General features: G+C 40.1%; 3 protein-coding genes across 3 annotated transcripts; 2 read left to right on the top strand and 1 right to left on the bottom strand.

Moving 5' to 3' along the window:
* Positions 1-13115: 13115 nt before the first annotated feature.
* Positions 13116-13898, top strand: LOC308160535 (UBX domain-containing protein 10-like; the record flags this gene model as incomplete). Its single annotated transcript, XM_080534476.1, has 1 exon — positions 13116-13898. The coding sequence occupies one exon, from the start codon at positions 13116-13118 to the stop codon at positions 13896-13898; it is 783 nt and encodes a 260-aa protein (XP_080390602.1).
* Positions 13899-14574: 676 nt separating this feature from the next.
* Positions 14575-17460, bottom strand: LOC308160534 (ATP-dependent RNA helicase DDX19A; the record flags this gene model as incomplete). The annotated part of the gene is made up of 9 exons (XM_080534475.1): positions 17330-17460; positions 17091-17183; positions 16645-16747; positions 16294-16408; positions 15868-16045; positions 15390-15627; positions 15077-15239; positions 14741-14932; positions 14575-14636 (listed from the first exon to the last, which is right to left on the bottom strand). Exons 2-9 carry the CDS (start codon positions 17150-17152, stop codon positions 14575-14577), a joined length of 1113 nt encoding a protein of 370 aa, XP_080390601.1. The 5' UTR covers positions 17153-17183; positions 17330-17460.
* A 3792-nt stretch (positions 17461-21252) lies between these two features.
* Positions 21253-22035, top strand: LOC308160533 (UBX domain-containing protein 10-like; the record flags this gene model as incomplete). The annotated part of the gene is made up of 1 exon (XM_080534474.1): positions 21253-22035. The coding sequence occupies one exon, from the start codon at positions 21253-21255 to the stop codon at positions 22033-22035; it is 783 nt and encodes a 260-aa protein (XP_080390600.1).
* Between the last annotated feature and the right edge of the window lie 1183 nt (positions 22036-23218).

Raw genomic sequence — 23218 nt, 5'->3', positions numbered from 1 at the left:
ATCCTGGTGATTGGCCTCCAAAACGGTGTTTGAGAAAAAGTAAAATATTTTGTGAGAAAGAAATTGACTTGAAACTCAAAACGAATGTTTTGTTTGTTGTCTTGTCTTATTTTTATGCGGTGCAGCTGCTTCTATACGTGTCATGTGTCCATCTCTGTCCGTTCGTAGCATGGCAATACTGTTGCAGAACAGCAGAAGGCGAGTAGAGCCTGTACTGCTTACTTCACCACCTGATTTTTTTCAGATTGAACAGGATTTTGAGCTGCTTTTTGGAGAGGAGACATCAGCCAAGTTTTTGGAGAGGTGGCCAACTACATTCAAGCAAAAGATCATCACGCTAAGCAAGACCCTTGCCAGTCAGGGAGCTGAACTTCAGGAGCTGATCGAGATGGCTGAATCTACAGTTGATGAGGGAGCTGACACAAATGCTGATGGTTAGATGATAAAAAATTATCATTTATATTATTATTTAAAATGACTCTGAAATTTTAATGTTAATGTCACTGATGATGGGAATGAACCATTTTACTCAGGATATCTTCTTTGTTTAGGATGGGACAGTGACCTTTCCTCTATCCTTCTCCTGCTCCATTTGATTCCTCCTGCATCACAAGGCCGCAAAAGACCAGGAAAGATGTCTGCATCCCAAGCTGAGCAGCATCTTGTAAAATTCCAAAAGGTTTGTGTTGCCATTCTTATAGATAGATAGATAGGTCGTGCTGCTGCCGTTATTATGAACTAATGATGGTCTTCATGTTTGTCATCTTCAGGCAGGAACCAGTATCCAGCAGCACCTTGATGCGATTGACCAGAGCCAACAACCATATCTTCTAGCAGTGGGGACCAGGAGGAGCATCATCCATGCGTACTTCATCATCCTGGACAAGCGAGCCTTACCGTGCAAGTCAACAAGTGCTCTTGGTGCCTTTGATGAGCTGTTCAAGACTCACTTCGTTTTTTGTACTGCTTACAATACATCTCTGTGCAGCATGTACACCTTTATCCAGACAACTGTGTACAACATAGACATAGGGAAGGTGAAGGAAACTCCAAGGGTTGCTGAGCTTAGAGCCAAACTCCTGCACTAATGCCTTAGAGGTAAACTGCACTGATGCCTGTTATATGTTTTATTTGCCATGCTACTCATGGAAGTACCAACTTGCTTGTGAGGCATCTCAAGTTGGTACATGGAATGTGCCCTGGTAGAACTCTTAGACTAAAATGTGGTCAAGCAGAATAGTTGTCGTGTATTTGGTACCTTTTCAGGCTTTAGGAAGCATTTGAACAAGACACATGCAGGAGACTGTCCAATTTTTCTCCTGTTCTAACAGAGGGTATGACTATCTATCTTAAACACTTAATAGCTGAACATCATAGGCTTTTCAAGTATTTGTTTCCTGATAGAAATCTCTTATAGAAACACCACTTCATGATACATTATCCTCGTTGTATAAGGAATATTGGGCCCATTCTTCACTCATGGTGTATGCACTATGAGGCTAAACACTATTTCTTTAAAAAGCAACTGAAGAGTTTTAAGAATGTCACTATGACCTTCGCCAACAAACACCAAAATTACATGGCATATAATTGGGAAACATTCAGCCAGGATAGATTAACTATAGGTCCGGGAAAGATGTCAAGGGTCAATGACCCGATTGCTGTCAAGTTGAATGTCTCTGAATGTGCACACACATGTTTTGTCAGTTAAATGGGTGAAGTACCATGGTACAGAATATCGTCTTGATTTGGTCATATGTGGTGAATTTGTCAGTGAAATGCCAGTATTTTACAAAATTAAGGATATTGTTGTGAAAGAGGAGACTGTTTTTTTGGTTGGGTCAGCTCTTGAAACCATATGTTTTGATGATCATATGCATGCATTTAAAGTTGTTTTGAAGCAAAGTCCACCATGCAAGGTATTTCATGTGAGTGACATCATGTACCACAAACCTTTTGATCTGCTCATGTCATATGGAGCAAGGCATTCTTTTGACTACATTGTCCCCTACTGATATGATGCGTTTTGTGTAGCTATGTGCAAGATGCTGTGTGCCTATCAAATATTGCAATACTCATTGTGTAACCTTAAACATACTTTAAGTGTGTCCACTCTCAGGACATAAACTGACCACTCTGAGTCAGCATGCGTTTCTGTAACTGGACCTGAGCCAAATATAGAGATGGGGACCAGTTGGGATCTAAGGACAGTGGAGCCTTGTGGTGGTCAGCCAGGTGGTAGACTTATATGGGTACTGGGGTCAATAGATCAGTATATTTGGGAACGAACGGTCAGCTGACTGAGAGTCAGGTAACTGGTGACCGGAACAAACAAACCGTTATGGTAGGGAAGCAGAGGCAAGCTAGCTTCTAACTTTAGTATGTAAACATGTATGACGGGTGACCGATGATTGGCAAGGGACAGCTGTTTCCGGTGTCAGCGGAAATCTAGCATATAAGGCCGCTGCAAATTGTCATTAGGCGCGAGTCTCTCACCGTTGCTTGCCGTGTGTTGAGAGAGGCTGGCCCAGCGCTGTGTAATGGATTAAACTTTATCTTAATTGTCTATCTCGAGCATTAATTAATTATCATAAGGAAGCAACACCTCTCGGTCTCCGCATTCATCTGACATTCATCTTATCAAATTGGCGTTTAACGAACAGGATCCTAGATTCAGCGAGACAGGTAAGGCAGATAAACCAGTGTGGTTGTGTGCTTAACCTGAATTGTTGTTCTAGAGGGAAAAACCTGTAATTTTTTTCCTTGAATGAAGGAAAGGGGATGAATTTGATGATGGGGGGGCCAATGACTGAATTTGACTAAATATTGAAGGTTGAGTATTGCTGTGTACATTGAAGGTCATTGATCCACGTCTAGGATACGTTATAAAGGACAGAGATGCTAGGTGTCACTCTGGAGGAGATTAATACTGACACTGGATATTGATTAATTCATAGAAGAATTGATTAAACGGAATTGGGCATTCCGTGGGTTTTTATTTATGTTTTTATCTGTAAGGTACAGACATGTGTTTATCTGTATGGTACAGAAATATGGTATTGTGTTATAGCACAGGATTTGAAACTATGAAGTAGAATGTTGATTAAGATGGTTAAATGAATAAGGTATTGACACGCAAGTGGTTATGGTATGTAAGTTGAAGTGTGATCTAAAGAAAGTGTTTTAAAGTGGTCTAGTAATGTGGTATTATGTAGAGAAACAGGATAATGAAAGATATAGGTCAGCGGTAAAAAAGACAGTTGTAGGACGATAAGAAGTTGAACGGATACGGTATTTGTGTTAATGTTAGAGCGCAACAGATTTGAGTGACAAGATTGATTTATTGAGACAGGAGAGAACAGATGAGACGTGGATTTAAATGACCTTGATGAGACGCAATGCAACAGACTGAATTAAAGTATATGACACGAATGGTGTAACTATAAAGCTCTAACGAGACAATTTAGATAAAAGAATTCCTTTTTACTAACATTGTGTGCAGTGTAATTAATCAAACATGGGTAATCGAACGTCTAGGACAGCAAATTGTGAGAAACGGATTATTAAGTACAAGTCGGTTAGGGACTTGCCACGAGGGGAAAAGAAATCTATTAAGAAACTATTGGAAATTGATCCACACATAATTGATATTCCGATAAAATACACTGATACAGTGACACCAAAAGGATGGATTTTACTTAAATTAGGACCATTCTATGCAGAACCGTTTCTAACAAAGATTGCGGAATGGAGTGACGATAATTTCCCAAGTATCGGGAGTTTTGAAAAGAATAAACTAAAGATTATTGATGAATATTTGATATCGAACAAAAGCATTTGCGACCCATTATGGGATATTGATTACATGAAAGAAGTCTATCAAGCATGGGTAATAATGTCTAATCAATGGCCTGGTAATATTGTCAGAAAGAAGGAACACAATAGGTCTAACCCGATACCCAAGGTAAAGGAGATACAGAGCGGGTCTCCTACTGTACAGCCGGAACAGGCGGAGCAGTCTGTGATACGCAGCGTGGTCCGGGTGCAGGCACCATTGTTAAATATAGAGGAGAAAGTACTGTATAAACCATTAACCCTGAATGACGTATCTGCAATCATAGTCGACGCACCCAGACCCTTGATTAACCCAAAAGGATTCATAAATTGGTATGAAACAATGTTGCTACATGGTAATTTGAATGGCACGGATTTAAGATACATTCTGATCACGTTAATGCCAGATGTTGAAATTGATACTTTGATAAATGCTTGTGAAACTTTGAATGAAGATAATGATGGGCCATGTAGAGGTAATACAATTAATGAACGATTCCCATGGTTTAATAAACAACACAAAGTGACTCACATTGAACAATTAACCAAATTTCTAAACGAACATGCTAGTCAAAACCGTGATATCTCACAGATTCTGAACTGTAAACGTAAGCCTAATGAAACAATGTCTGACTTTGTAATCAGATTCCAAAATACCTGGAGAGAAAAGGCGAATTTGGAATTAGATGACAAACCTAACGCATTCTTTACAAATATGATCCTAGATGGTATTGGAGACGATGCGAAAAACTTCAAATTATCGACACCAGACATTTTCTCAATGACACCAGCATTGATTGAAAAACGAATAAGGGAATTAGAAGCTTTGGGATTGTTTAATAAGCGATACCAACCACAAGTCTTGGAGCTGGCGCAATACGCGGACCTAGAGGGTTGGAATGAATACTAAGCATTATGGGTAATGAAGTCTTACGTGAAGCATGTCGAGTGATAGAGTTATAGGGAAATCATTGAGTTAAGTAATAATAATCCTTGTAGTGATTAACATATTGTAAACAAATGATAAAGAGTGAAATGAATAACTATTGTATTTTCAGGACAAGCTAAATAGCTTAGCACAAACAGCAAAAGGTGGTAAGAGACACGAGTGCACTTGTGCTCCACAACGCTGCACCAGGGACGACGCTCTGAACCAACACTATTAATAGAACTGCCCTTGCAAACAAGACGCAGCTCGGTGACACAGACACGCAGAGAACACATAGAAGTGTTAGACATGAAAATGTAGTTGTCTCTTATTGTAATTATCATACAATTCTGCATTGACTCAGTAAACGTAACATTTGAATTTACTTAGTAAACAGAGACATGCATTGATGACTGTTGATGTTCACACAAGCAAAGAGGAATATGTGACATTTTGATTGATGAATAATCCCGAACGGACAACACAACTCTTGCCAATTCTATCTCCTGACAGCAAAAAAAACTGAGCGACGGACTGAAAACGGGGGCGTTGCTGAGGGCCGATCTAACAGAAGTGGGGGCTGAAATGACAGTGAACGATTGACGGATGAGAGAAAGGGGAAACCACAAATGATAATTCTCTGTGTAACTGTAAACGAAAATGTTGTTTTTCTGTTTGAAAGCGGAAACATGATAATGACATGACAGACTACAGACTTTGATAAAGCAATTACACATACGAATATGACGGTATTTTACACAATCAACAGTGTTAATCGGCCAACAGCTGAATGCACGAGCATTACACATTGATGCAACATTTATGATAAAGAACCATTCACACTGACTCAAGAGTGTCTCTGATAAATCTACTAAAACCAACGGGTGATTGACTGAGAAATATTTGACTATAAGAGAGGGATAGAACATTTAAATGTTCACAGCAAATTTACACCTTAATGCAAAATAAGCTCATAGTGTACATAGACCAACGGGGAAGTATTCAAGCCATCAGTAACGATTGTGATCAGAATTTTTAACATACGGGTAGAATAGAACCTATCTACCTCATTAAAAGTATGCTTATGGGAATTGACTCAGATTGCACATTGACAGTAAATAAACTAAGTACTGAAGAACTGATTTGAATATTAAAGGGACGGTTCACGGTTTTTCACAACACACGTCCTAGTTTGAATACCCATGGCATGAACTTCAAATGACAAATCCTTTTTGTTTCCTCTAGGAGCATTGATGAAGGACGAGTTAACCATTTTGAGAGAAACTAAATGTCTGTCTACCTGTACTTAACGATTGTGCAATCCCTGTATCTAAAAATGTCTCAGCAGGCAAGTGCAGAACTCACTAGAGGGGGGGGACCACAGGGGGCCCAACCCACTCTCAACTCTGACGATGAGACCCAAGCAAAGGGGAAAACACGTATTATGAAACGATTACTGATTCCAGTACCATAATGATAACTATCTCTGCTATTAACAATTATTCTTGATGTTGTTGTGAATTAAGATTGAAACTAGGACAAGAGATACCGGACAGACGATGCGTGACGGGAGACACCATGTGATCCTGGCCTCGTTGTGCATAAGATGGATGGCCACAATTCTATCGGTTCTGTATACGCTCTGGGTGTTAACTAACGAAACAGACTTTACTTTAACTGAAGACTCTGACACTAATCTTGTTCGCATGCGTCGTGACATCCAGGGAGTTAAACCAAATAGCGCACTAGACTCAGTTGCAGGAGTTTGCCAGTTTGTTGACAATTGTTGTACGTATTCACCACAACAGGAGTAAACCTTTAAGATCAGACAATGGGGACATAGAACAATAGGGGAGAGAAAAGTAGGGGGTAAGGATTTAGAGTTTCAATAACACTGTTAAAACATTTGAGCAAGCAGCATGAGGGTGAATGAAATAATTTCTACTGTGAGTCTCTCAATAACACAGCAACAATACAAGAGGACGAGAAGGCGAAAGACAACAATGTTCCAGCGTCTCAGATAGTGCCTCATTGCGACCGGAAAAGCATGATGGTCCCTCTGTTGAAGATCGACCTAGGATATCGAAGACACCTAAAGAAAAGGATTGACGATATCCCTATTTGTTAAAAATGTATAATTATGTAACAAACTATGGAAAAACATGTGATTTGAATTAATGATGGAAATGATACCTACTTCATTTGTAATGAGTAGTTAGACATAGCAATGAGAAACCTATTTGGATATTTTCTCCTTTAAACAACAAAGGTTTTTATCCAAAGGAGGTGATTATTAATCAGAGTAGTTAACCACAAAGTGACCTTTTACTCATGCCAAGTCAATTGTGGAGTGAGATGTTTGTTCACTTTGTCAGGCCACATGACTGGGAACTTGCATTTGTCCATGGGAAAAGTCATTTAAAGACGATTCCGGGGGAGGAATGCGGGATCTCAACCATGGGGAAAGAAAGAGAAATAATTAAAGTTACTGTCCATTAGAGAAGACAAAAAAGAGTGAGCTGATATGATGCGTTTTGTGTAGCTATGTGCAAGATGCTGTGTGCCTATCAAATATTGCAATACTCATTGTGTAACCTTAAACATACTTTAAGTGTGTCCACTCTCAGGACATAAACTGACCACTCTGAGTCAGCATGCGTTTCTGTAACTGGACCTGAGCCAAATATAGAGATGGGGACCAGTTGGGATCTAAGGACAGTGGAGCCTTGTGGTGGTCAGCCAGGTGGTAGACTTATATGGGTACTGGGGTCAATAGATCAGTATATTTGGGAACGAACGGTCAGCTGACTGAGAGTCAGGTAACTGGTGACCGGAACAAACAAACCGTTATGGTAGGGAAGCAGAGGCAAGCTAGCTTCTAACTTTAGTATGTAAACATGTATGACGGGTGACCGATGATTGGCAAGGGACAGCTGTTTCCGGTGTCAGCGGAAATCTAGCATATAAGGCCGCTGCAAATTGTCATTAGGCGCGAGTCTCTCACCGTTGCTTGCCGTGTGTTGAGAGAGGCTGGCCCAGCGCTGTGTAATGGATTAAACTTTATCTTAATTGTCTATCTCGAGCATTAATTAATTATCATAAGGAAGCAACACCTCTCGGTCTCCGCATTCATCTGACATTCATCTTATCACCTACTGTCAGTTGATAACAGTTTAAAGGTTAAACAGTCTCCTGTATGTGTCTTGTTCAAGTAAAAGGTAGACATCCTGTGTTTCAGCCCTGACTAAAAGCTGTAGGTCTACTATGGACAAATTCTTTCTTTTACTTTTTTTTTTTGTCTGTCCATAGAAACCAAAATTGTTATTTTATTTACTTTTAAATTGGTCGGTGCGATTTGTATAGGTCAAATGTTATGTTTGAATTGTTTGTTCTTAAATAAACATTTTAAGAACATATGTTCATGTTTTAAACATTTTTCTTGAATGTATTGTGAATTCCAAGTGCTTTGATTTCCATTTACAAGGGAGATAGTAATTACATTGTAATTTACTACACTGGACAGAGTTAAAACACATGTTTACACTAATAAGAGTCACCCCAGATCAACACTAGTGAGTAATTACATTAACACTGGACAGAGTTAAAAACCCATTTTACACTAATAAGAGTCGCCCCAGATCAGCACTAGTGAGTAATTACATTAACACTGGACAGAGTTAAACCCATTTTTACACTAGTAAGAGTCACCTCAGATCAGCACTAGTGAGTGTCAATATAACACTCTAAAGTGTTGATTACCCCTTTGTGTTAAATGTGATCAACACCGGCCAGTGTAGTGCAGTGTATTTTTTTTTGCACTATTTGGTGTTAAATCAACACTAGAAATGTAACACTTTGATCAGTGTACTTTTTACACTGTGTAGGGTGGGACCATATGTACTCGCTGTCAGTGTTAAATGTAACACTTAAAGTGTTGATTTAACACTTTCAAATTTACTGTGTACCCACTGAGCACTCGGGAACAGTGAATCAGGAACGGTGCTCAACTTGTCCAGCCTCGCGCTATGTGCAATGAATATGAATATAAAAAGTTAATATATTTGCATGAATATCTATATACGAACAAAGATATATGTAGGTTACATTGTGATGGGTACAGGACAAGGGAGAATAATATACAATATGTGCAGTGTGCACATATATTCTTTGTGTGCACTCACATAATATGTGAGGTAATATTTCGATTTATGTTGGTGGAAATGGTATCCATTTCAAAGCGTTTCTCCTGTTTCATCCTTCTGCCAGCGGAGTCGCAGTTGACATTTCTCGAGTTTCTATGCGTACGCATGGATCACAGTGTGCGTAGCCTAGAGGTGCGCACAGTTTTTATGAATCCCAGAATTGCGGGAAAATGTGCTTACGCACCTTAGTGTGCGTACGCAAGCTTTATAAATGAGGCCCCAGGTCTCATCAGTCATATTTTAAAGAGATAAGACCTTCAGCCCTAATTGATGTCACTTAGACACACACACACACACACACATAGGACTTTGGACACACAGAGGACTTACACGTATTAGTGTTCTCTTTCACTTTCTTGCCGTAAGATGCTATTTTTTGGCATCGACCTAGTCTATGTTACTAATGAGATGAAAGATTGGCCGTTCAATGTTATCTGTCATCTATATACACAATCTCTCCTCTCATACACAGTGTTTTAGGAGTTATTGGGCCCTATTATGCACTTCATAAGTCTTAAGCAATAAGACGAGGCGGTAGATCTAAACGTAAGACGTGGAGGCGTGGTCAAGGCCACTTTGCTATTATGCTTGCGGTAGTGGGCGCCTAAAACCCGGCGCTAAGCAAAGAAATTAGTCATGGGTGTGTTTTGGGCGTCTTCTCAATCAACCCAATCAGCGTGCCATGTGCCATTCCCTTTAAGAACCGGCTGCGTTGAGTCATTAGCGCTATGCTATTATGGAAGTCCTAAGAAGGAGGTCAGCGCGCTTCTCTGCCTCTCCCTTCTGAAATAAATAAATAAATAAATAAAAATAAATAAACCGCGGAGGCGCGCTCGTGTTTCAAAACGTGCATGAAGTCTAAACTTAAGAACTTTTCAACTTCTTAGCGCTAGGAGCAAAGTCAGATCGCATAATAGCAGGGGCGCCTAGTGCACTTCATTAACATATGAACACTCCCACAATGAGTAATATATGCACGGGAGTATTACGTCTTATGTGTGGGCGCCTATCGACACCGGCATAATAGCAGTAGCGCGTATGAAGCGCATAATAAGGGTGGCGGTAGGTCTTAACCTGGCGGTGCGTCTTAATTAAGACTTAAGACGGCAAGTTAAGAAGTGCATAATAGGGCCCATGGTGTCTTACCAATTCCATTGATTAAAGATAGGCTTATCATGTAAACGTGTTACTTTGTTTTGTAACGCTTGTTTCTTTCACAGAGCTCCAAGAAGAGTCAGACGGAGGACAGCCCGGCCCCAGAGGAAGAAGAGGAGCCCAAGGCTGGAGGCTGCTTCTGTAAGTCTGCTGACAGGAAGACCCTTCTTCTGTAGGGTTGATACTGCATGAACCAGCTAATCCTCAACATTACTACAAGCATCAATACACTAGGAGACTAAATGTAATCCTTGAAAAACCAAGAATTCTGTGACAAGTTAATGTCTCTCTCTCTGTGTCTCTCTGTCTCTCTCTCTGTCTGTCTCTTTGTCTCTCTCTGTCTCTCTCTCTCTCTCTCTCTCTCTCTCTCTCTCTCTCTCTGTCTTTCGCTCTCACGTTATCTCTTTCTCTCTCTCTCTCTCTCTCTCTCTCTTTCTCTCACGTTTTCTCTCTCTCTCTCACATTATCTCTCTCTCTCTCTTGTCTCTAGCGGCCGTCTGCAAGGGCCTGTGTAAGCCCTTCAAGAAGGCCTCAAGAAAGACCACACCTGAATCTATCTCTGCATCTATCTAATTAACTAAATGTGTTTCTTGCATTCAACCTATTGTATTCCTTGTCTTTTGTCATTCCACAGTTGGATTTAATCATCCACATTACCAGAGTGATTCATTGACACCGAATAGGAAATTCTCCTACATTTCAGCAAACACAGCATGAACATTCTCAACAGAATCGAAAAACATTTCAGTATGTTTGTTTCTTTGTCTAGATTGAGCACTCAAGATTTGACATATTGATGCATCCAAAAGAGAGGGTTCACACTAACTGTTTACACTTTTCCCCCTCCATAGACAAGAAAATAGAGAAGCTTGACGCTGAGGATCTTGAGCAATTCGAGAAAAATCACAACTGAAGTGGCTCCAAACATTAAACACTCATCATTTCATTATTTATAAGGATTATATGTTTGCTGTGTTGATTTAAAACCCTTTATCATATAGAATGATAAGAATGGAAAGATATGTAAGACGACATTGGGTAACTTAAATGGTCAACCACACTGGAGAATTGTCTTATGTTAAGTAACAATAAGGCAATTGACCATTATCTAGTCGCTAGACTAACAATCCTCAAGTGATTAACCAAAGAATTTCAGGATCACAAAACACTAAATACATTCTTGATAGTTGGATATGTTTAATGATAATCCAATTGTATTGTGTGAATACTGTGAAGATAGAGCTGTTGCTCTATAATTTTGTTTTTGTTTTCGCTGCTAGTGCTTTGCTAATATCATATTTGATGAGAGGTTGTTTCTCACTCACAGTGAAAGTATGTTCAGTCACATTCAATAAGCTTGACACTGACAAGAAGGTTTGAGTCAAAATAGGAAAATCTTTCCAATCAACCATCTTATTCTGTTAACTGACAGAAGACACTTTTACCAAGTAAAAATAAGATTGTAAGAAATGTAGCTAAATTGTTAGGAATAAGATATATTTGAGAAAAGCTTTATTGACCAAAATACTATATTGTTTTGTTGTACCACAGTGAATATGCAATATTTTGGACCGTGCTTGAACTAAACTAGTCGAAGGGAGTTATTGGCTATGAAACAAATAAATAGTAGCTCCTGAAACTATTCACTTACATTCTGCACTTTTTTGTTTTATAGTTCTTTGCTAATGGTACTTGTTATAATAAAGATTGACTACTATCTCTGCCTTTTGTATAGTTTTCTTTACCCTTTGTTGGTTTCAATAAAAAGAAATAACAGAGACAACAGGTTTAGTTATTATTTACCACAAAAAAAGCGAAAAGAGAATGTAGACCTATTTGATACCAACCTATAGTACAGTACAGTACGGTATGTGGGAAATGCTTACAGAACAGTAATATTCAAGTAAAAAGCTTACAGTGATATTGGTGATCAAATGTCAACTAAACCCTGTAGTACAGTTAAAGGATTAATTAGGCAAAACACACATTCCCACTGTTGATTGAGTCAGATTTGTCTTGAACAATGAAAACATTGTTATTTTCTATTCTAGATTGCAAAAAAGAATAAATGTTTAATATACATATTTTTTCAGCAAAATAGAATTTAGAATAAAATGTTTAATGTCAGACTGATTATGTCATTTGTAATGTTCATTAATATGCATTGTCCCTCTACAAATAAAATAAATAAATAAACAGCTCGAAATGTAATGGATGCTGCAGGCTCCTCCGTGCACCTTGCAGCAGGCGGCGCGCTCTCCCTGTCTCCACCTTTTGGCGCGCGAGCCTGGTTGTCAAGGGAACGCAGCTGCGTTGGTTACGTCACTTCACAGACGCTGAGATACATTCCACTTGAATATTGAAACTGAAATGGAAAATTGATAATTTGCTGTTTTTCCTCTAAATGCAAGCAAGGTATGCGGGATGTTTCAGTTTGTTATCTTGCAAGATTGGTATTTTTATTGGCAAAAATGTTCAGTTTAGCTGGCTGTTTTAACCACGAATCAACAACAAGTGAGGCTCGGAGGGGTAACTACTGTACTAGCTAGCATGGCTCTAGACTAGCCAAGGATGTAATAAGATACTCATAATAATGTCATCGTATTACATTCCTTGGCTTTAGCCAACAACTCTGTCAACAGCTGTAAAGTAACGTCAGCATGGACATCTTGGGCATCATTGCTGGCCATTAGTGGCAACTTGACTATATTAGATGCTTTTTGCTTTTCTGAATTTTGCTTTTCTGCTTTTCTGAATCCAGAATCCAGAATTCCAGAATAATTTCTAAACAGTTGGGTCTTTTTGATGAATTATAAGGTTTGATTTGATTTAAAGAAGTAAGTGTGACTCACTGACCAGGTCTGAAATAATGTCACAGGTAAACCCATTTCTATTTCTCTAAATGTTTATACCCCATCTTTAGATTGAGAGGAATAATCTGGACTCTGCCTTGACAACGGCTAAAGATCTACGAGATTAGAGTTCAGTGGAGAAGCATGCATTTGACCAGGCCAAAATCCTCTAAACGGCGTAACCGTAGTAAACCCACCCACGACCTGCATATGGATGCCTCCCAAAATAGACCGGTGACCCCTATGCCTCCCAGGATGATGGGTTATGACAGGTCAGACCGCTGTCTCCGCTCCCACACTCTCCTCAGACAGAACAGCCAGCTGAGTGCAGACCAAGTCACAGATCTCCTGCAGTCTGTTCCTGCAGTACCTTCAATGTCATTGAATAAGTACAAGCCCCTCCCCTCCATTGAGAAGAAGCCATCAAAGGATGACTCCTCGAGAGGCATGGAGGAGAAGACTTCCAAGCTCAGTCTGTCTGACAACCTCATTGTTCAGGCTCGGCATGAACACTGTCTCTCCTCCGTGAGTCTCCAGCCAGCGTTCCGTAGCAATCCTGAGATGGATAATGTGTCTGAGGTCCACTGCACGGTCTGCCCCAAACCTCTAGACCCAGGTGTGGCGATCAGAGAGACAGAGAACCCTTCTGTGTTCCCCCCTGGCGGTCAGCCAGGTTTGCTTCTTGCCATCCGAGTCCCATGTGGGAGGAGGTTTCAGCAAGACTTCCTACCTACAGACACCTTACTGACGGTGAGAGCCACTGCAGAGGCCAGATTTGGGACACTGTATGAGCATGGTACCATTGAAACTATGGATGTCCCCCGCAGGACCTTCAAAGACCTGAACCTGACTTTGGCCCAATGTGATATCTTGAACAGGTCATTACTGTGCGTCTCTCAAGAGGACAGCTCAATGGATTCTACTTAAACTCGGATGGATGACATAATCAGTCTGACATTAAACATTTTATTCTAAATTCTATTTTGCTGAAAAATATGTATATTAAACATGTATTCTTTTTTGCAATCTAGAAAATAACAATGTTTTCATTGTTCAAGACAAATCTGACTCAATCAACAGTGGGAATGTGTGTTTTGCCTAATTAATCCTTTTAACTGTACTACCACAGTATCTCAGGGTTTAGTTGACATTTGATCACCAATATCACTGTAAGCTTTTTACTTGAATATTACTGTTCTGTAAGCATTTCCCACATACCATACTGTACTGTACTATCGGTTGGTATCAAATAGGTCTACATTCTCTTTTCGCTTTTTTGTGGTAAATAATAACTAAATCTGTTGTCTCTGTTATTTCTTTTTATTGAAACCAACAAAGGGTAAAGAAAACTATACAAGAGGCAGAGATAGTAGTAGTAAGTACCATTAGCAAACAAAAAAGTGCAGAATGTAAGTGAATAGTTTCAGGAGCTACTATTTATTTGTTTCATAGCCAATAACTCCCTTCGACTAGTTTAGTTCAAGCACGGTCCAAAATATTGCATATTCACTGTGGTACAACAAAACAATATAGTATTTTGGTCAATAAAGCATATAATCCTCATAAATAATGAAATGATGAGTGTTTCATGTTTGGAGCCACTTCAGTTGTGATTTTTCTCGAATTGCTCAAGATCCTCAGCGTCAAGCTTCTCTATTTTCTTGTCTATGGAGGGGGAAAAGTGTAAACAGTTAGTGTGAACCCTGTCTTTTGGATGCATCAATATGTCAAATCTTGAGTGCTCAATCTAGACAAAGAAACAAACATACTGAAATGTTTTTCGATTCTGTTGAGAATCTTCATGCTGTGTTTGCTGTCAACCATATTGACTGCAAGCCCCCTCTTGCCAAAACGTCCCGTGCGACCAATCCGGTGAAGGTATGTCTCATTGTCAGGGTTCCCGTCTTTGTCCACAGGAAGGTCAAAGTTGATCACCATGGACACTTGTTCCACATCAATGCCTGCATTATAAATAAAATAAATGCAAAAATAAAACAAAACATGAAAACTCTTCAAAGTTTAAGTAAGTGAACACAAAACAATAATCTTCCTAACTGAAATGGTTACATTAATATGACTTTCAAATGTTAGCATTTTGTAATTACCTCTGGCGCATACATTAGTAGTCACCAGAACTTTCTCCTTGCCCTCCCTGAAGCGTTCGATGACAGCAGCTCTCTGCTCCACTGTCATCTCCCCACTCAGGAGTGCCACCTGGTGGCCCTCTTTGGACAGTGCTGCTGACAGCCAACCAGCAGTCTTTCGAGTCTGAAGAGGAGGCAAAGGTCTTCTCTTTGTTACGACAGTCAATCAAAAAGTCCACACAGATGAGACTCAACCTAATTGTGCATTATACCTATCAAATAAACATAATAATTTCAAGAGATACATGTAACTTAGGATAGGATGAGGACTCACACGGCAGAAGATCATAGCCTGTGCAATAGTGATGACTCCGTATATATTACAGAGTGCTGAGAACTTCTCCTCCTCATTGTTGCATAGCATGTAGTACTGCTTGATGGTGTCCAGGGTCTCCTCCTCACGCTTCAGCTTGATGATGTTGGGGTCTGGCACAACCCTCTCAGCAAACTTCCAAACTGAGTCCTCGAATGTGGCCGAGAACAGCAGCATCTGACATTCTTTTGGCAACATTCTGCATGGATGGAGTAATAGACATACTTGGACACAGGAGGACAAACAAAGCTAGAGATAGCTAACTGTCTGGGTTTGGGTAGCAACAGAGAAAGCTGTAAACACCCTCCTATAGTGTAAAAAGAACAATCCAACTGCAGGTGTCTGTCATCAGAGTGAATGTGATTCATGTAACCTACTAGTTGGGTAAGAGTAATGACAAAGTTTAGTTTTTATTATGTTTATTTCAAGGGGAGCTCACCTTTGGATCCGAATGCTGTGGTCCTGATGGCCCTGTGTTGCGATCATGACATCTGCCTCATCCAAGACAAAGATTTTGATCTTCTTGGGGTCAATGAACTTCAGCTTGACGCACCAGTCCATGACTGTGCCAGGTGTTCCGATGATGATCTGCTCCTGAATCTTGGTCCCCCGCTCCACTGCGTAGAGTAGGACACGGAGCCACATAACAGGCAGCTTTCAAGCATTTAAATTCTACAATACAGCATGTTGTGAAAAATTGCATATTTGTGTCATTGTCATGTTTTCTGGGTTAGAGAGCACCTGCACTAATTACAATCATTACCCAGATTTTGAAGCAGTTTCTTACAGCAACATTGGAAAGCATATGCCAGAAAAATTATAAATCAACATTTAATGTGAAGGAATAAAAAGCTTTGACACTTACATTTATGGCCACGAATGGCGTATGCTAATTTGACCTCAGGATAGAATTTCCCCATCTGTTCAATGACTTTACCAGTCTGCAAAGCTAGCTCGTATGTTGGGGAAATGCAAAGACACTAAGGGGGGGCAAAAAAACATGTATTTCAGTTTGGCTCACTTAACCAGAAGCTACTGTACCTAATGTTTCTCTTTACCGTATACTCTGCAGCTAATCAACAACAACAACAACAACAACAACAACAACATCCCCCATCATAAATCCTCTGTATAACAAAGTCTGGACCTGTGGGTGACCTATGCAGAGGTCTAACGGCTAAAGCTAAGCCCCATATGAGTGGAGATGTTCACTTACCTGAGTCCATTTCTTAGCTGGGTCAACATGGCTGAGCATGGCCAGCACGAAGGCAGCGGTTTTACCTGTGCCGGACTGTGATTGCGCAATCAGGTTCTGAGGTCTGGAACCAAAGGGAACATACACGCTGAAGAGAGAATAATTGGGACTATCGGGTCGGCATGTGACAAAAGTAGATCATTTTACTGAATTTAGTGTGAAAGCAAACAAGCCAGTGATGGTATACGTGAGTAGAACTAATTTGAGATTAATATTAGGCTAAACAAAGGTTTGATTATTCAACTATTGCTCTAGGGCTTATAAACAGTATCAATAAATAAATCAATACCTTTATTGTCCCCAAAGAGACATTTGTACGGATGAATTACTTTGTTGATCAATATCACATTGAGGCTAAACACTAACATTTAGCTCAATAAAAATTTAGAAATAAATGAGGTACTCACGGCTCTGCCAGCATCATGGGCAAGGCATTCTCCTGGATTTTAGAGGGTCTGTTGAAGCCCATGGCATACACTCCCTGAAGCAGCTGAGGTTTCCTATCTCACACACACACCACCACCACCAACAACAACAACAACAACAACAACAACAACAACAACAACAACAACGACAACAACAATATTAACAACAACAACAACAAACATACAAGTCTAAATTGAATTGATACCATGGGAGGACTTACAGTCTCAACTCTTCAAATGTCTTGACCGAGTAAAGAGGGGAGTTAGGATCTCTCTGAAGAATCTCTACTTGGTTGGTGGTGTTCACCAGATTGCTGCGTATCAGCTTGTTCAACAATGACTGGGCTGCTCGATCCTCTGTAAGACAAGATGAAAACCGTGACAAACCTGTCTAGGCAGCTAGATACTAGATACTGTATAAACCCAGAGAATTCACACCTTTATCTTCGTCGTCTGCCTTGTTACCATTTTCCACTTGTCCTACTTTTGCAGTGCCTGGAGGAACTAAAACAACAAAACTGTCACCTAACACATCAATGACAGTGGCATATTAATGCAGTGGAGTAGTTTTTAAACCCATGTTAACTGTTATTAGTTCTTCATAACAAAATCCCTGGTTTTACCATTTGTTTCCTTCCTTGATGCAGCATCACCTCTATCTCTTATCCCCAAGGAGCCAAACTGAACAAAGAAATAAACACGTTTTGTTTGAATTAGAAGTATTGACAGATATGTAATCGTTCCCAGAGAGTGGGCAGTTCTTATTCACTGATCAATCTTTTGCAACCACGTGTAGCCCAGAGTCCCCGGATGAGTGCCTCTAAAACTGAACTCGTATTTTGAGTAAAACTGAATTGTATTTAGAGAAAAACTGAATTGTATTTTGAGTAAAACTGAATTGTATTTTGAGTAAAACTGAATTGTATTTAGAGAACTGAATTGTATTTAGAGAAACTGAATTTGAAAACTGAATGAAAATAATGAAAACTGAATTGAATACAATTCAATCTGTCGAATACAATTCAGTTTGTGCTCAGATTCAATTCAATCTGTCAAATACAATTCAGATCTGTGAAATACAATTCAATTTGTGCTCATATTCAATTCAATCTGTCAAATACAATTCAATTTTTGATGGCACTAAAATAGCTCCATACACGAGTTACTGAGGTGCCACATCTACTAATGGAACAGTATCTAAAATGCTAATGCAGTTTTGGCATGACATGCGTCAATACAGCTAATAGTCAACAGTAGACATGTATAACAGCAAAGACCTGTTGTTGGACATCGGATCAGTCACATGATCATCAGCCCATGATGGGAACGGTTTGAGTGCAGCAACAGTAGCTTAGCAAGGTGGCTAGCTAACTAGCAAGCTAGCAGATGAAGTGGGATGGTTTTCGCCACCATGCATGTCAATCGACCAGAGAGGAACAAGGCAAGCTAAACGTTACAAAAACAACCTACTAAATTAAACTTACAGATTCAGTCGTAGCCTCCTGCTCATCAACTGCCAACGCCCAAGAGTCAGTAGCCATAATGTATTCAAGAAAAAAGGGGAACCAAGGCACTCTTATTGTAGAAAAAAATAAAAAGCCTTTATTAGGAGTGGCTATGGCGACGCGTTGCGGTCTTCTGACCTTCCTCAGGGCACATGGAGTACTGGTACAAACATTTCACTGAAGACAATGAGTGGAAGTGACATCATAATCAATGGGTGGAGGTGACTACCCTAGTGGTCAACATGGGTTATACAGGTAAATATGTACCAATAAAACCAAACACCACAATATACAGATATGATTGAAAACAATGTCAAAACAAAATTAAAAACAGCTGTATGGCCATACAAAAATTACAGAAATTGAGAATAATCAATTTCTTCATTTAACCCAGGGGAAACCATGGCATTGAGTTTAAAAATCCAAAATGTTTCCCTTTGTAGGAGCAGTTTGAGCCTGTCCCCTCCTCTGCGAGAGCAGTGGACCACTTCCAGAATCACCACTTTTAAAGAACTGGGGCTGCTATGGCCAGCCTGTTGGTAATGCTTAGCCATAGGATATTGGTCATTGGATGTTCTGATGGCATAAACATGCTCTGCGAATCTGTCCCTCAGTCTACGCTTAGTGCGTCCCACATAGAAGCAACCACATCCACATTCCAGCCTGTAAACAACATAATGTGGTGTTGCAGTTGGAAAAAGACTTTAGCTGGTACCTGAAGCCACTTGTATCTGTGAAGTGCTTGGTTCTGATCATGTGTTGACAATAATTGCAGTGTCCACACTGGTAATGGCCTTCAGGGGCTGATAGCCAATGCTGTTTGGTTTTAGGCACCATGTCACTACGCACCAGTTTGTCCTTGAGGGTGGGTGCGCGTCGGTATGAGACAGACGGGGGCTCTGGGAGTGCATCATGCAAAGCTGGGTCACTTTCTATGATGCTCCAGTTCTTTTTTATGATGTTGTTGATAGGAGCCGCCTCCCTGCTGTATCGAGTGACAAAATAGATCTGTTTGGGTTTTTGGGCTCGGTGTGATGGTCTGAGGAGGTTAGCTCTCTCCAGAGCTTTGGTTTTGGTGAGGGATTGATCAAGAAGGCTGGGTTGGTAGCCCCGTTGTTGGAACCTTTGATGCATATCACATGCCTTTTCCTCAAAATCCTCTTTCCTGTCACAGATGCGCCGCAGCCTATGGAATTGCCCAAATGGTATTCTTTTGATCAAGCTGGAGGGGTGAAAACTATCCGCTCTAAGGATGGTGTTGCGGTCTGTGGTCTTTCTGTAAATAGTGGTATGAAGTGACCCTTTGTCAGTTTTGATGATTTTTAAATCAAGGAAATTAATTTCTGTTTGACTGTAATCAATACTCAATCTGATGTTCTCATTTGTGGAGTTGACATACTTGTGGAACAGTAGCAATTCTTCTTCTGACCCCGAAAAAAACAATAAAATGTCATCAATGTATCTGCCATACCATTTAATCATATTATGAAAGGGGTTTGCAGTGCTGAGTATAAAGTTCTCTTCCCACAGTCCCAGATATAGGTTGGCGTAGTTGGGGGCGAAGCAAGCACCCATGGCAGTTCCTTTCTGTTGCCGGTAGAGTTTGTCCTGGAAGAAGAAAACATTATTGTTTAAAGTCCACTCTGTCAGTTGGATCAGGAAGTCAGTAGGGGGCATCATTTCATCTGGCCTACTCTGCAGATAGTGTTTCAGGGCCTCCAACCCTTCACGGTGGACGATATTACTGTACAATGATTCAACATCCATACAGACCATGTAGCATGAGTCCAGCTCTGTGAGAGTGTTTATAATGTATTGTTGGGAGTGTATGTTACTCTTGTCTAACGGGACTAATGTTTCAGAAGTTTTAATTTGGCCGTCGAAAGTGATATGCTCTGTCTCCACCTTTTGGCGCGCGAGCCTGGTTGTCAAGGGAACGCAGCTGCGTTGGTTACGTCACTTCACAGACGCTGAGATACATTCCGCTTGAATATTGAAACTGAAATGGAAAATTGATAATTAGCAGTTTTTCCTCTAAATGCAAGCAAGGTATGCGGGATGTTTCAGTTTGTTAGAGTTCTTATCTTGCAAGATTGGTATTTTTATTGGCAAAAATGTTCAGTTTAGCTGGCTGTTTTAACCACGAATCAACAACAAGTGAGGCTCGGAGGGGTAACTACTGTACTAGCTAGCATGGCTCTAGACTAGCCAAGGATGTAATAAGATACTCATAATAATGTCATCGTATTACATTCCTTGGCTTTAGCCAACAACTCTGTCAACAGCTGTAAAGTAACGTCAGCATGGACATCTTGGGCATCATTGCTGGCCATTAGTGGCAACTTGACTATATTAGATGCTTTTTGCTTTTCTGAATTTTGCTTTTCTGCTTTTCTGAATCCAGAATCCAGAATTCCAGAATAATTTCTAAACAGTTGGGTCTTTTTGATGAATTATAAGGTTTGATTTGATTTAAAGAAGTAAGTGTGACTCACTGACCAGGTCTGAAATAATGTCACAGGTAAACCCATTTCTATTTCTCTAAATGTTTATACCCCATCTTTAGATTGAGAGGAATAATCTGGACTCTGCCTTGACAACGGCTAAAGCCCTACGAGATTAGAGTTCAGTGGAGAAGCATGCATTTGACCAGGCCAAAATCCTCTAAACGGCGTAACCGTAGTAAACCCACCCACGACCTGCATATGGATGCCTCCCAAAATAGACCGGTGACCCCTATGCCTCCCAGGATGATGGGTTATGACAGGTCAGACCACTGTCTCCGCTCCCACACTCTCCTCAGACAGAACAGCCAGCTGAGTGCAGACCAAGTCACAGATCTCCTGCAGTCTGTTCCTGCAGTACCTTCACTGTCATTGAATAAGTACAAGCCCCTCCCCTCCATTGAGAAGAAGCCATCAAAGGATGACTCCTCGAGAGGCATGGAGGAGAAGACTTCCAAGCTCAGTCTGTCTGACAACCTCATTGTTCAGGCTCGGCGTGAACACTGTCTCTCCTCCGTGAGTCTCCAGCCAGCGTCCCGTAGCAATCCTGAGATGGATAATGTGTCTGAGGTCCACTGCACGGTCTGCCCCAAACCTCTAGACCCAGGTGTGACGATCAGAGAGACAGAGAACCCTTCTGTGTTCCCCCCTGGCGGTCAGCCAGGTTTGCTTCTTGCCATCCGAGTCCCATGTGGGAGGAGGTTTCAGCAAGACTTCCTACCTACAGACACCTTACTGACGGTGAGAGCCACTGCAGAGGCCAGATTTGGGACACTGTATGAGCATGGTATCATTGAAACTATGGATGTCCCCCGCAGGACCTTCAAAGACCTGAACCTGACTTTGGCCCAATGTGATATCTTGAACAGGTCATTACTGTGCGTCTCTCAAGAGGACAGCTCAATGGATTCTACTTAAACTCAGATGGATGACATAATCAGTCTGACATTAAACATTTTATTCTAAATTCTATTTTGCTGAAAAAATATGTATATTAAATTATGTATATTTATTCTTTTTTGCAATCTAGAAAATAACAATGTTTTCATTGTTCAAGACAAATCTGACTCAATCAACAGTGGGAATGTGTGTTTTGCCTAATTAATCCTTTTAACTGTACTACCACAGTATCTCAGGGTTTAGTTTACATTTGATTACCAATATCACTGTAAGCGTTTTACTTGAATATTACTGTTCTGTAAGCATTTCCCACATACCGTACTGTACTGTACTATAGGTTGGTATCAAATAGGTCTACATTCTCTTTTCGCTTTTTTTGTGGTAAATAATAACTAAACCTGTTGTCTCTGTTATTTATTTGTATTGAAACCAACAAAGGGTAAAGAAAACCATACAAGAGGCAGAGATAGTAGTCAATCTTTATTATAACAAGTACCATTAGCAAAGAACTATAAAACAAGAAAGTGCAGAATGTAAGTGAATAGTTTCAGGAGCTACTATTTATTTGTTTCATAGCCAATAACTCCCTTCGACTAGTTTAGTTCAAGCACGGTCCAAAATATTGCATATTCACTGTGGTACAACAAAACAATATAGTATTTTGGTCAATAAAGCTTTTCTCAAATATATCTTATTCCTAACAATTTAGGTACATTTCTTACAATCTTATTTTTACTTGGTAAAAGTGTCTTCTGTCAGTTAACAGAATAAGATGGTTGATTGGAAAGATTTTCCTATTTTGACTCAAACCTTCTTGTCAGTGTCAAGCTTATTGAATGTGACTGAACATACTTTCACTGTGAGTGAGAAACAACCTCTCATCAAATATGATATTAGCAAAGCACTAGCAGCGAAAACAAAAACAAAATTATAGAGCAACAGCTCTATCTTCACAGTATTCACACAATACAATTGGATTATCATTAAACATATCCAACTATCAAGAATGTATTTAGTGTTTTGTGATCCTGAAATTCTTTGGTTAATCACTTGAGGATTGTTAGTCTAGCGACTAGATAATGGTCAATTGCCTTATTGTTACTTAACATAAGACAATTCTCCAGTGTGGTTGACCATTTAAGTTACCCAATGTCGTCTTACATATCTTTCCATTCTTATCATTCTATATGATAAAGGGTTT

This window comes from Nansenia antarctica (assembly GCF_963989245.1).
Source record: "Nansenia antarctica genome assembly, chromosome: 6".
Taxonomy (NCBI): Eukaryota; Metazoa; Chordata; class Actinopteri; order Argentiniformes; family Microstomatidae; genus Nansenia; species Nansenia antarctica.
Note: the sequence above shows the minus strand (reverse complement) of the source record. Positions and strands in the feature narration are given on the sequence as shown.